We start from the raw sequence: 13,617 nt of genomic DNA, 5'->3' as shown, positions 1-13,617 counted from the left end.
ATTTACAGCAATCTTACAGAAAATTGCTACTAGGGTGTATATATATGTGTGTATATATACTACTGTGTCCAAAAAGTAAGGTGACATTGCATTTATTTCGAAAATTCTTTATTTATTCTTGCAAATCAATTTCGTCCCCTTCAAAGTAATCCCCCCCTGATATAATACACTTATTCCAACGGATTTTCCAATCTTCGAAACAGTTGTAATAATCGATTTCAGGAATGGCCTTTAGCCATTCCTTCTTCGCAGCGGCTTGAATCTCTTCTATCAACTCGAAACGGTGTCCCCGGAGCGGCCGCTTGAGTTTGCTGAATAGCCAGAAGTCGCATGGAGCCAAATCAGGTGAATACGGTGGTTGTGGAACGATATTAGTCGAGTTTTTGATTAAAAAATCACGAATAATCAGCGCAAACAAACAAATGTAGACATGGCAAAAAACGAGAAATTCACTTTTAGCAGCTCACAAAACAATGCGTATCTCAAACACTAATGGATATTTTGACGTGTTACTTCTCTTGGATGTCAAAGACAGTCCTACCAACCTAAAAAAAATTTTATTCCTCCAAATCCGTGCGCGCGGGAGATTTAAAATGCAATGTCACCTTACTTTTTGGACGCAGTAGTATATATATATACAGGGTGTTTCAGACCACCCGTACACCCCTTTTCTTTTCGCAGGATTAGGACCAATCAAAAATATGTTCAGACGAAAGTTGTAGGGTTTCAAAAGATCTATTCAATGATCTTATCAGTTTGACCTTGGATGGCGTCGCCAAGGTCAGATCGAAATCACATTAAGTTTTTTAAATGGAACACCCTATTTTTGATTCCAGAATCTAATAGCTGGTGTCAAGACCTTTCCAAAACACTATAAGAATGTTTATTTTCGTTGACTACTTTCCGAGTTGTGCGGCTTGAAAGTTACACTACCGCCAGCATCAGCATTACTCAAGATGTACCATGTGGTGGTTACTTAGTCGGATTTAATCTTGTGTGTGGGTGTGTGCATACGTGCATGCGTATGTGTATGGGGGAGGAAAAGGGGAGTCAAAGTTTTATGTACTCTGCTTTTGTTTATTAACTGGATTGATTATGTTTGATGATCAATCATGTCCAGATTGACTATATGCATTTTCCCGTGCTTAGCATTATCCAGAATGATCGACGTGGACGTGACGAGAATTTCATCCCATTGGGGTGCTTGATTCACGTGAGTCCCTTGCCTCTCACGTTTGGGGTGCTTGATTCACGTGAGTCCCCTTGCCTCTCACGTTTGGGGTGCTTGATTCACGTGAGTCCCCTTGCCTCTCACGTTCGGGAATGAATGAGTGTATGTTTTGTTAAGCGACTAAATGTTCAAAGTGAGCACCATTCTCTGCGATGCAAGCATCAACTCTATTTTGAAAATCATTGGTTGCTCGAAGAATTTCCTCGGCACGTAAGGATCGAATTGCTTCACTTATTCTACGAATCATATTATCCCTCGTAGTCGGACGTTCATGATAGACCAAGTTTTTTATCCTTCCCCAGAAATAATAATCAAGGACGGTGAGATCTGGTGATCGGGGTGGATAATTGATTGGACCGTATTTGCCTATCCACTTGTCGGGGAACATAGTATTTAATGCCGCACGAGCAACTCTCGATGTATGAGACGGACATGCATCTTGTTGGAACCACATGTTCAGGCGCAATTGCAGAGGAATATTTTCTAGTAAGACAGGAAGATCTGTCATTATCAAGGCGGAATATCTATCATCGTTTAGATTTTCGTCAAAGAAAACAGGACCTATGATTTGACTTCCAATAATTCCACACCAAACATTGACTTTCCAAATGGTTTGATGATCTACTTCTCTCAACCAGTGAGAATTATTTTGTGCCCAATAACGAGAGTTCCAAGTATTAACAGATCCATCACTTTTAAGTGTACATTCGTCAGAAAATAAAATTTTCAAGTGGAAATCAAGTGGTTGCTGTCTTATAAAGTTGCAAAATACAAGTCTCTGTCTAATATCGTTATAATTCAACGCTTGATGAACAGACATTCTGTAAGGGTGAAATTTGTTATTTTTTAGAATGCGCCAAACACTGATTTTACTAACACCAGAATCTTGTTCTCGTCGTCTTAAAGAATCATAAGGGTTCAATTCTGTCGATGCAAGAATTTCCACTGTTCTTTCATCCATAATCGGACGACGAATTTGTGTACCTTTGTTATGTTGAGGCTGAACACCTTTAATTTTGATTCGTTTAGCCAAACGTGAAAAAACATTTTGCGAGTGAGGAGTCCGATCAGGATAACGTTCCCGCCACAATCTTTCCGCTGCAATGAATGTACCTCGACACTCACCTAAAATTAGCAGCATATCATATGCTTCTTCATTGGAATAGGAAATGGCTAAATAAACCTAGACTAATAAAGAGGGTCGGATTTTTGTTGCGCGATTGATACTGATATGACGGTTATTGAAGACGTAGGTGACAAGTTTGAGAGAGTTATTGTCACTCGTGTTGAGTTGAGTCACAATAGCGTTGTGGTGAATACATCTCTACTACATCCTATGCAAATAACAATATGTATAAAATCACGAGTTAGACATCGTTACGCAGAAAGCCGCGCTCATTATTGCTCGTGTGCTACCGTTAAAGTAATAATGTAATTACATAATATTATGACATACATATGTATGTGACTATCTACGGTCGCGACAGCTAACTTTCACGATTTTTCATGATCTGTTTTTGTTGGCCCGGCTCGCGTGTTTACTTTCTTTGTGTCGGCTGCACGGCTTTCTGCGTAACGCGTGATTTTATATTGTTATTTACATGGTGTTGGCGGTAGTGTAACTTTCAAGCCGCACAACTCGGAAAGTAGTCAACGAAAATAAACTTTCTTGTAGTGTTTTGGAAAGGTCTTGACACCAGCTATTAGATTCTGGAATCAAAAATAGGGTGTTTCATTTAAAAAACTTAATGTGATTTCGATCTGACCTTGGCGACGCCATCCAAGGTCAAACTGATAAGATCATTGAATAGATCTTTTGAAACCCTACAACTTTCGTCTGAACATATTTTTGATTGGTCCTAATCCTGCGAAGAGAAAAGGGGTGTACGGGTGGTCTGAAACACCCTGTATATATACCCCGTCAGCCAAACGTGAACAAACAGATTATTCGGAGAGTCTGCTATCACTTTCTGTTACCAGAAAGGCAACAGATTTCACACAGACTCTGCAATATCTGCGGTGTCAGCAAACTGCTGTCAGAAATAGAACAGAAACTGTTGCCATTTAATTTCAGCAGAAATCGAGCACATAGTGTTGACAGGACTGTTGTCAGATTGGCGGCAGAAATCAAGCATAACCTGCGCAACACAATCTAACGGCAGACTGGCAGCAGAAATTGAGCACCGCGTGCTGACAAGATCTGACGTCAGATTGGCGGCAAAAAACGAGCCAGATCTACGCGACAATCTAACAGCAGACTGGCAGCACCACGCGAACACGCCGTGCTGCCAGCAGCTTATGTCAGATATGCGACAGAATTAGAGCAAGACCTGCACAACACAATCTGACGGCAGATTGTTAGCACCAATCGAGCACCCCGTGCTAAGAGAACGTGACATCAGATTGACAGCACAATTCAAGCATAACCTGCGTAACATAATCTGACATCACAAATCGAGCACCCCGTACTGACAAGGTCTGACGTTACGTTGACGCAGCACAAATCAAGCAAACTGTGCTGTTTTGCATATTAATTTTTAAATTGTGACGTAATTCTTCATGAATTTATTAAGGGCCTTTTCAGACAAACTTGCATAATTGCACGCATAAATAACATATGCATAAAGAAAGTGATTGATCCATTTTCTTATGCATTTGCTTAATTATTGGACAAATCAATTTCTTTATGCATATGTTCTGTCTGTTTCTGTTTGCATTCTATACGCCGCAATTTCTATCTGCACCTGTCCGTGATTGCGTATAGAAATCCTATTCATATCTATCCGCATGTATTTGTCCAGATTTCTATCTGCATCTGCCCGCATATATAAATAATTAAAACCCGTTCCTGGCCATAGTCTGACTAACAAAAATATTCAAAAAAATTGGAATTGGAAATAGGACTAAAGCATGAAAAAACATTACCGATGTAAAAAAAACTTTTCAAAACTCAATTTTGCAACTAATTGGTATAAACAAATTACTAAAAATTGACTGTAGAGAAAAACTGATTACTCCAATCGATTCTACGGGAAAAATTACTAAAGGAACGTTGCAAAAATAAATTTTGCAATTAATTTGTTTATAACAATTAAGAAAGTGTTATATATGTTTTTTGAGTCAGTTTTCCCAAAGAATCGATTGGAGTAATCAGTTTTTCTCTACAGTCAATTTTTAGTAATTTGTTTATAACAATTAGTTGCAAAATTGATTTTTGTCAGCGTGCTTTTTACGTCAATAATGTTTTTTCATGCTCCGGTACTATTTTCAATTGTTGTTTTCTTGACTATATTACTCTGAAATGGGTTTTAATTATTTAATTATATAGTTTATATAGTTAATTTTAAAAATATTTAAGACTAAATCAAAGGATTAGTGAGAATGTTTGCGCGATACTGAACACGTAACTGTAAGTTTCTTCCTGTTCAAATCAGCTTTACTTTAAATATAACTTTTTATTAATGATAACACAAGTGTACGATTAGCTCAGTGTTAGCGTATTAGGTTATTGTCCCGAAATTTTAGGTTCGAATCCCGCCGGCGCTAATGCGTTTTTAAAAATTGTAAAATAATGCGTAATCGTAATTAGTAAAATAAAATATATGCAAATTAGATTAACCTATAATAAAAATAAGAATAATATCTGCAAGAAAACTAAAAAAAACTTTTTTGTAATAAAAATTTTTGAAAATTTTAAATAAAAATGCTTGATTTTTGCTGCCAGCGTGACGTCAGAACTTGTCAGCACGGCGTGCTCGATTTGTGCTAGCAGTCTGCCGTCAAATTGTGTTGCGCATGTCATGTTTGAACTCTGCCGCCTATCTAGCGTCACGTGCTGGCAGCACGGCGTGCTCGTCTGGTACTGTCATTCTGCTGACATAAAATATCAACAGATTCTGTCAACAGAACGTAAGCAGAATTTGAAATCAGTTGAGTTCAGTCTGTCAACACGTCGTGATCGAGTCTGCCGCGAGTCTGCCGCCAGCCTGCCGACACAGTGCTAACATTTTGCTGACTGGGTGTATATATATATATATATATGTATATTATACACAATTTTAGGCCGCGCGCGGCGATGAGGTGAGGGGGAAATGCTCGCAATCGCAAGCCTCGTCGGACGATCCGGCTCATCGGCTGCGGAAGCCTGCAGAAAACGCTCTCTTCTCTTTCTCTCTCTCTCTCTCTCTTTTCCTCTTGAAATGTCCTCTTCTGTTTGAAACTGTAACTCGTCAAACAGTGTTGCCATGCTATTAGCGTTATAGATACAATAGATACAAATAACTTTGTAACGTTACGCCCCTCCGCCGCACCGCCATTCCAATTCAAACGCCGAACACAACGCGTAAGACCGAGCACGCACTCAGCTAAGCTTGCCGCTTCCATGCGTGCCGCGCGCCGCGTTCGGCAAGCGTTCCCACTCCGGCTGGCCCAACCGCGCGCGTTGATTGGTACGTCTAACCGCGCGGACCGCTATATAAGCCGGCAGCGGGCAGCCGAAATCAGATCCCTCCGAGCCACCGATCTCGCACCTACTCCGCTCCTGCGCCGGGTATCGGCGCTCCTTGTTAGCTTGGGTATTCTCAAGCACTTCCTCGGGAACGGGCATTCTTGTTCCGACTATCTCACGACGGGCATACTCGTCGGTCTTAACGGCTGGGAATACTCTGCCGATCCCATCCTCTGTCCGCGACGGGAATACTCGTCGTTTCCGCGGCTGGGTATTCTTGGCCAATAGGAGCCGTCCGTTCTGCAAGTCCGTTCTCGGGGATTCTCGAGACCAACACCGTCGTCGGGAATACTCGACGCCGTTCTCCGGCTCAATCCGTAAACCTGCTCCCCACGGGGTGACAACACCCCACGGGATGAAGCCACTTAGGTCTCTAACGTCGACCACTCTCACGTATCGCGGAATCGTCCGCTGCACCGCGCGCCGCTGATTCCGCGATCGCGACCGTCCGTCGCGCGGGCCGATCACGGCCCGTTTAACCGGCGCACTTTGAGGGTGCCGTCACATGGGGCATAACTTGCGTAGCGTAATTTGCGTATTCTAGTAACTTCTAAAATACGTTACGCCATTTTAAAAGCCTTCTTTCACATGAAGCGTATTTCGCGGATTTTCAAGAAATGCGTATCTAATGCAACCAATTGCTGATTAGGGTTTCTTTTGTACTCTCTAACAGAAATGCTAAACAAATTTACGATTGGTTTTTGTAATTTACGCGTCTCGGAAAGTACGCCTCATGTGGAACTGATACTCTGCACTAGTATGTGTGAATCATCTATGTGCGAATCTAACCTGTGCGGGCATACATTTCTGTTACTTTTAATTTTCAAAAATTTATATATTTAAAACAAAATAAATATATGTTAGGCATTTAAGAAAAAAAAAGCATTTTACATGCAAAAAATTCAAGCAACACGGACATATCTATTATGTACAACTATAACCTTAAAATTTTATATCAACTTATCGCAAGAAGGTTGGATATGACAGAATGTTATTACAGAATAGCTATTATAAATAATAAATTTGATATAAAACTGTTTCTTAATTTACCCTGATTTCATTATCCATCTTTCAATTTTGTTCTGCTTATTTAAGTAATACATGTGTTACCAATACATGTATTACTACATGTACACAGCGTTTCTTACGCAGGAAATTGAGTTATTCTGTAATAATATTCTGTCATATCCAACCTTCTTGCGATAAGTTGATACAAAATTTTAAGGTTATAGTTGTACATTAATAGATATGTTCGTGTTGCTTGAATTTTTTGCATGTGAAAGAGCGTCTCGCGCAGATTGACCCCATTCATATTACCCGCCATAACATGATGGCGCACCGTAGAGAATTAACGCACTAGCCTCGAACCCCGAACTCGCTGATTGGTTGCTTGAGTTAGATGCATTCGCCCCCTAGGGCATCGGACGCGAAGACTTACTCGTGGTACTTGCGTGATGGAGATAAGAAGCTCTTGTAACAAGAACGAATAAATACTTGTGAAAACGATAAACGAGTTGAATACTTTTACAGTTCAGAAGTGGGATAAATACCCATCGGTTCACTCAGTGCTCGTCCGTCTCGGTCGACTTATAAACGAGTCGGCATATTCAATCGTTTTCTTTTATTTTTCTCTTTCTTCCGTCTGCGAAGTTTTTCCCACGCGAACGGACACACGTGCGCGTCCACGACACGTCAGTTAGTGTTTCGTCAACGATTGTTTGGTACGAGATTTCTCACGAAGATCCCATGGTGATTACCCGTTCAGGGACTACAACTATGCGTCGAGAAGATCTAGAAAAGTTCTCTGACGCCGAGCTTCACGACGAGCTTGTCAAAGCGGGAATTCCCCTCCATGAAAGCAGACACGCGAGTATAGACCACTTCTTAGCATTTTACGAAAAAAAGAAAGTTCCAAGCAGAGCAAAAAATGCTGACGATGTGGCGGTCGGCGGAATCTACACACAGGATAAAGCCCCATCCGGAGATATACATAAAGGTACGTCAGATCTTTCCTTAGAAGAAAAAATTAATTTTATTTTTAAAATGTTAGAGGAAAAGGACAGAAAAGAAGAGGTTCTCCCACCACCTAACGCGCCGAGTCTGTTCTACACGCAACAAACGGCACCGGTACCAAATTTGTTTTTCAGCGCAGCGGCGTCCTCGCCGTTTGCGTCGGTGGTGCCCAACCTGGACTACCTAACGGCCGGCTCAAGTGCATTTTTCGACACTGCCTCTAATTCTCACGGTAGGATCCCTATGCCGCCTGGATTTTATCAGTCGTCACAAGCCTCTCAGGGTCCTACAGTGACCACGATGCAAGGTTTCCCCACGGTTTCGCCAGCACAAATGGTGAATCTACTGGTATCGCAACTGCCTACGTTCTCTGGTACAGAGGATGATGACGTAGATACATGGATTAAAGAGGTGGAATTCGTAGCAAGACTGCATGAGGTAAATGAAAAAGTATTGATCCTGGCTGCCTCACAGAAATTACAAAAAACTGCACGAGAATGGTTTGATATGGACCCAGGCCATATAATAAGTTCATGGCAAGCATTCAAGGAGGCCCTGTCTCGTCGCTTCCATCGACGCATCCCATTCAGGGAAACGATGCAAAAAATCGAAGCCAGACGATGGAATTTCGGAAGAGAAACGTTCCAAGATTACGCAATGGCAAAATCAAAACTATTGCATCCTCTACATCTTCCTGATAGAGAGTGCGTATAATACCTGGTGGCCGGTATATCCAATTTTGCTGTGCGCGCTTCAACAGCCTCTCTGAGAGTCAATTCAGTCGATGACTTTCTAGACCAAATGAGATACATCACGAGTGCCTGCGGTACAAAACACTCTCCACCGTCTGTACGCAGCGAACATTTAAAGGATCAGAAGGAGAGATCTAGCACACTCTCCAAAAGCACAACGTCGTCATCACCAAAGAAGAATAGGGACGTCATCTGTGTGTATTGCAAGCGACAAGGTCATTCCAAAGCAGAGTGTTACAAACTAAAGAAGAGGGAACAACAAAACAAGACTTCGCCAGGGACATCAACGCAAGTGGCGTCAATAGATATTGAGGAACCTACAGAGTCTGCTTCCATTAAAGAGGATCCTGCGGTTGGCTGCGTAAAATCATCTCGCCCTCTAACTATAAGTAACACTACGGTAGAAATTACTTCCGTCAATAATCAGAAATGCAGCATGATTGCACTCATTGATACGGGCTTTCCGGTCTCATTCTTACAGGAATCAGCTTATAAATTACTTCTTGGACAAAATACAAAATTAGAAAAAAACGAAACTCTTCAATTTCAAACCTTAAACGATTCAAAAGTTATCGTACACGGGAAAAAGGAGCTCGATTTTAATTTGCAAATTTCTCCTAAAGTTTTGTATCATGCCACATTTCACATTATTAACCAAACATCTTGGCCTACGCATGTTATTCTAGGCAGAGATTTTTTGTTACAAAACAACCTTACTCTCGTTTATAATCCAGCTAACCCTTCCTGCAAAGAACGGCTAGAACTAATTAATGAGGTTGCATCCGCGGATATTTTAACACACGATGAGAATACGATACCTATCATTAATTCCGATTTTGGCCCACATGTCGATAATTTAGTACACGATATTATTCTAGAAGTAAAAAATAGAACTGTTGCCAAACCTAAAGATGATTATTATGTCACTATCAAATTAAAAGACGAAATTCCTTTTTCATATCCGGCTAGACGTTTCGCATGGTCTGAGCGACAAGAAATTGATAAAATAGTACAAGACTTATGCTCACGTGACATAATACAGGAGTCCTCATCGCCTTTTTGTTCGCGTATTGTTTTAGTCCGAAAAAAAATGGTAAGCCTAGACTTTGTGTGGACTTGCGTCCACTAAATGCCAAAGTTATCAAGCAACATTTTACGTTCCCTATCATGGAAGACTTAATGGCACAATTATCCGATAAATTGGTACTAACCGTTCTGGATATTGTTGCAGGTTTTCATAATGTTAAGGTTCACCCGAACTGTACTAAATATTTCTCATTCGCCACACCTAGTGGACAGTTCGAATATAAAAGACTCCCCTTCGGTTACTGCGAAGCGCCAGCTGAACTTCAACGCCGCATTATTAATATCTTACAACCGCTAATACGCGAGGGAAAAGTATTAATATACATAGACGACATCTTTATTGCCACAAACACAGTGGAAAAAATCTACAGTTTTTTAAGCAAGTTCTAATTGCACTCCATGATAATTCTTTTGAAGTAAACTACGAAAAATGTCAACTTTTTAAAAAACGAATAGAATATCTTGGTTATATAATTGATAAAGACGGTATCACGCTAAGCGAAAGGCATACTACCGCCATAAAAAATTTTCTAGTGCCACACAACGTACGTGAATTGTAACGATTTTTAGGACTCATTAACTATTTCCGAAAATTTATAGCGAACATAGCAATACTCGCCAATCCTCTTTATGCGCTATTGAAGAAAAACACGCCTTATACTTTCAATGATGAATGCCTTCACGCGTTTAATGCCCTAAAATCTGCACTAATATCTAAACCATTGTTATGCCACTACAACCCTAAAGCAGAAACAGAATTACACACCGACGCAAGCACCGTCGCGATTGCAGCAATACTGTTACAAAAACAAACGCACGGAAAGTTTGCTCCAGTCGCATATTTTAGCCAGCCAACAAACCCCGCGGAAAGTAGATACCATTCGTTCGAACTGGAAATGCTGGCCATAGTACGCGCGATTGACCGATTCCATATTTATCTATACGGCTTAGAGTTCACAATCATTACGGATTGCAACGCCTTAGTGTTCGCATCTATTAAAGCCAATATTAATCCGCGTATCTCCCGTTGGTTATTAAAATTACAAAATTACCGTTACAAAATGGTTCATCGTAAAGGCGAAAAAATGAAACACGTCGCCTCTTTAAAAGCCGTACCCCTAGAAACAGAGCTACAATGTAGACAACAAGCGGATATTGGTATTAGAGCTATAGCTAAGTCACTCGAAGAATCAGAAAACCATAGTTTTACTTTAATAGAAGGCTTAGTCTACAAAGAGTGCAAAGATAATAAACTCCGTTTCGTTGTACCAGAGTCAATGGTTGCTAACATCATAAGAATCTGTTACGACCAATGCGCACATTGTGGACCCGAGAAAACGGTGCAGGGCATTTACTCGCATTATTGGTTTCCTTCAGTGCGCAAAAGAGTCAACAGTCACATAGATAATTGTCTCGTTTGTCTACTGGCAAACACGTCTGTACATTCTAAAGAAGGAGAACTGCAAACGCACCTTACTCCAAATAAACCTATGCATACTCTTCACACGGATCATTTCGGCCCGTTGATCCAATCAAATACTTTTTTTAAACACGTTCTCTTAATAATAGACGCGTTTACTAGATTCACATGGCTGTTCCCAACTAAGACTACAAGCTCTAAAGAAACAGTAGTTAACTTAAAAACAGTATTCGATATTTTTGGTAACCCATCAATATTAGTATCAAATCGAGGAACCACGTTCTCCTCCTTACAATTTACAGACTTCCTTCTAGAGCGTAACATCGATCACAGAATGGTCACCGTCGCCGCACCCTGGGCAAATGGCCTCGTAGAGCGTATCAACCGATTCTTAAAATCTTCACTAAAGAAGATTATTAACGATCAATTTACATGGTCAGACAAGATTAATGAATTGCAGTACGTTATTAACAATACATTCCATACCTCAATTAAAAACACGCCGTCAAATCTATTACTAGGATACGACATGAAAAATCATTCCGATACAAAATTAACACAATTCTTAAATGATATGTATAACAAAACTTTTAACAATCCCGACAATAATGATTCACGAGATAGAGACCGTGAAATTGCGCGCATTGCTTCAGATCGTGTCAAGAACTATAACAAAACCTATTATGATTTACGTCACAAGACCCCACATAAATACAACGACGGGGATTATGTAATGATCAAAGACACTGCCTCAAAAACCGGGGAAGATAAAAAATTACGCTATCAGTATAAAGGTCCTTACCAAATTGTCAAAATATTAGACCATAACAGATACGTTGTACAAGACATTCCTGGGTGTCAAATAACGCAAAAACCTTATAACGGAATATTGTCAACTGATAGGCTGAAGCCGTGGCTTACTGCGCAAAAAGACTGATATTTGTATAACAAGTATTATCTATTTTATCCTTTATATATAATTACTAATTAGTTTTAAGCATAAGCTAAGTTCTGCGTTTAATATTACGTATATATGTCAATCACCTATTTTTAACCAACATCAGCCCCGCCTGTACAGGAAAATTAATAACACTCGAGGACGAGTGTCCTTTCAGGCTGGCCGAGGCTGAAAGAGCGTCTCGCGTAGATTAACCCCATTCATATTACCCGCCATAACATGATGGCGCACCGTAGAGAATTAACGCACTAGCCTCGAACCCCGAACTCGCTGATTGGTTGCTTGAGTTAGATGCATTCGCCCCCTGGGGCATCGGACGCGAAGACTTATGGCTCTGGCAGACCAGCGCGATTTGCGACACGCGCGATTATCCAATAGGCGTTTACAATTTTTTGAAAAGACGTACGCTTATTGGATAATCGCGCGTCGTGTGTCGCAAATCGCGCTGGTCTGCCAGAGCCATTACTCGTGGTACTTGCGTGATGGAGATAAGAAGCTCTTGTAACAAGAACGAATAAATACTTGTGAAAACGATAAACGAGTTGAATACTTTTACACATGTAAAATGCTTTTTTTTTTTTAAATGCCTAACATATGTTTATTTCGTTTTAAATATATAAATTTTTGAAAATTACAAGTAACAGAAATGTATGCCCGCACAGGTTAGATTCGCACATAGATGATTCACACATACTAGTGTGCAGAGTATCAGTTCCACATGAGGCGTACTTTCCGAGACGCGTAAATTACAAAAACCAAGTAAATTTGCTTAGCATTTCTGTTAGAGAGTACAAGAGAAACCCTAATCAGCAATTGGTTGCATTAGATACGCATTTTTTAAAAATCCGCGAAATACGCTTCATGTGAAAAAAGGCTTTTAAAATGGCGTAACGTCTTTTAGAAGTTACTAGAATACGCAAATTACGCTACGCAAGTTATGCCTCATGTGACGGCACCCTAAGTTAGCCGCTTCACGGCGACTCCGATTATTACCTCCGAACGCATAGCGCATAATACCAGTCCGTCCGTTTAATTATCCGAATCCGTTCTTTTGTTTAAATATTAAGTTACGCTGCGAATTATATTTTGTCCGTTCTTTTATTTTGCGCGGGTCCGATTATTGTTTAACCGAGCACTCCGATGCCTTATTATTACTTGTGTATTTCAATTACATCTGATAAATATATTGTTACGTTTGTATTATTGTACTCAACACGGAGTGTTCTCATTACTACTGAAAAACCCTGGCATCCGGCGAACACATCCGAGTAACCAATCTCGATATCCCCACGCACCGAAAGATATCCCGATACTCCCGCCGCACCGGAAAAGTACCAGCGTTACAACTTATTATTTGTATCTATTCTCACCAAGGTATAACAGTCTATTTCACAATGCTGTGACACGAGGTTTGGTGCTTAGAGTTCTTGTCTCTGCATACGCTCTGTGAGGTTGTTTGTTATGACGTTGAAAGAAGATGTACACCCAAGGACTTTGATTCTGTTCATGGGGAAATTTTCTAAACTAAGAAGGCACCACTTTCTACATACTCGCAGTTCATGATTAATGAAACGACTAGAGCTTATTGGTCGTTACGTTAATCATGAACTGTAAGTATGTAGAAATATAGCGACTTCTCAGTTTGAAAAA

At 40.4% G+C, this 13,617-nt stretch overlaps 2 protein-coding genes across 4 annotated transcripts in view; both read left to right on the top strand.

The window, feature by feature from the left end:
• The window catches only part of LOC105197967 (WD repeat-containing protein 81), a 190,097-nt gene that overhangs the window by 171,164 nt on the left and 5,316 nt on the right, over positions 1-13,617 (top strand). The gene's annotated exons all lie outside the window — the stretch shown is intronic.
• Positions 6,924-10,213, top strand: LOC120359951. Its single transcript, XM_039459436.1, has one exon. The coding sequence runs from the start codon at positions 7,485-7,487 to the stop codon at positions 8,463-8,465; it is 981 nt and encodes a 326-aa protein (XP_039315370.1). The 5' UTR covers positions 6,924-7,484; the 3' UTR covers positions 8,466-10,213.

Source organism: Solenopsis invicta, unplaced genomic scaffold, assembly GCF_016802725.1.
Source record: "Solenopsis invicta isolate M01_SB unplaced genomic scaffold, UNIL_Sinv_3.0 scaffold_38, whole genome shotgun sequence".
Taxonomy (NCBI): Eukaryota; Metazoa; Arthropoda; class Insecta; order Hymenoptera; family Formicidae; genus Solenopsis; species Solenopsis invicta.
Note: the sequence above shows the minus strand (reverse complement) of the source record. Positions and strands in the feature narration are given on the sequence as shown.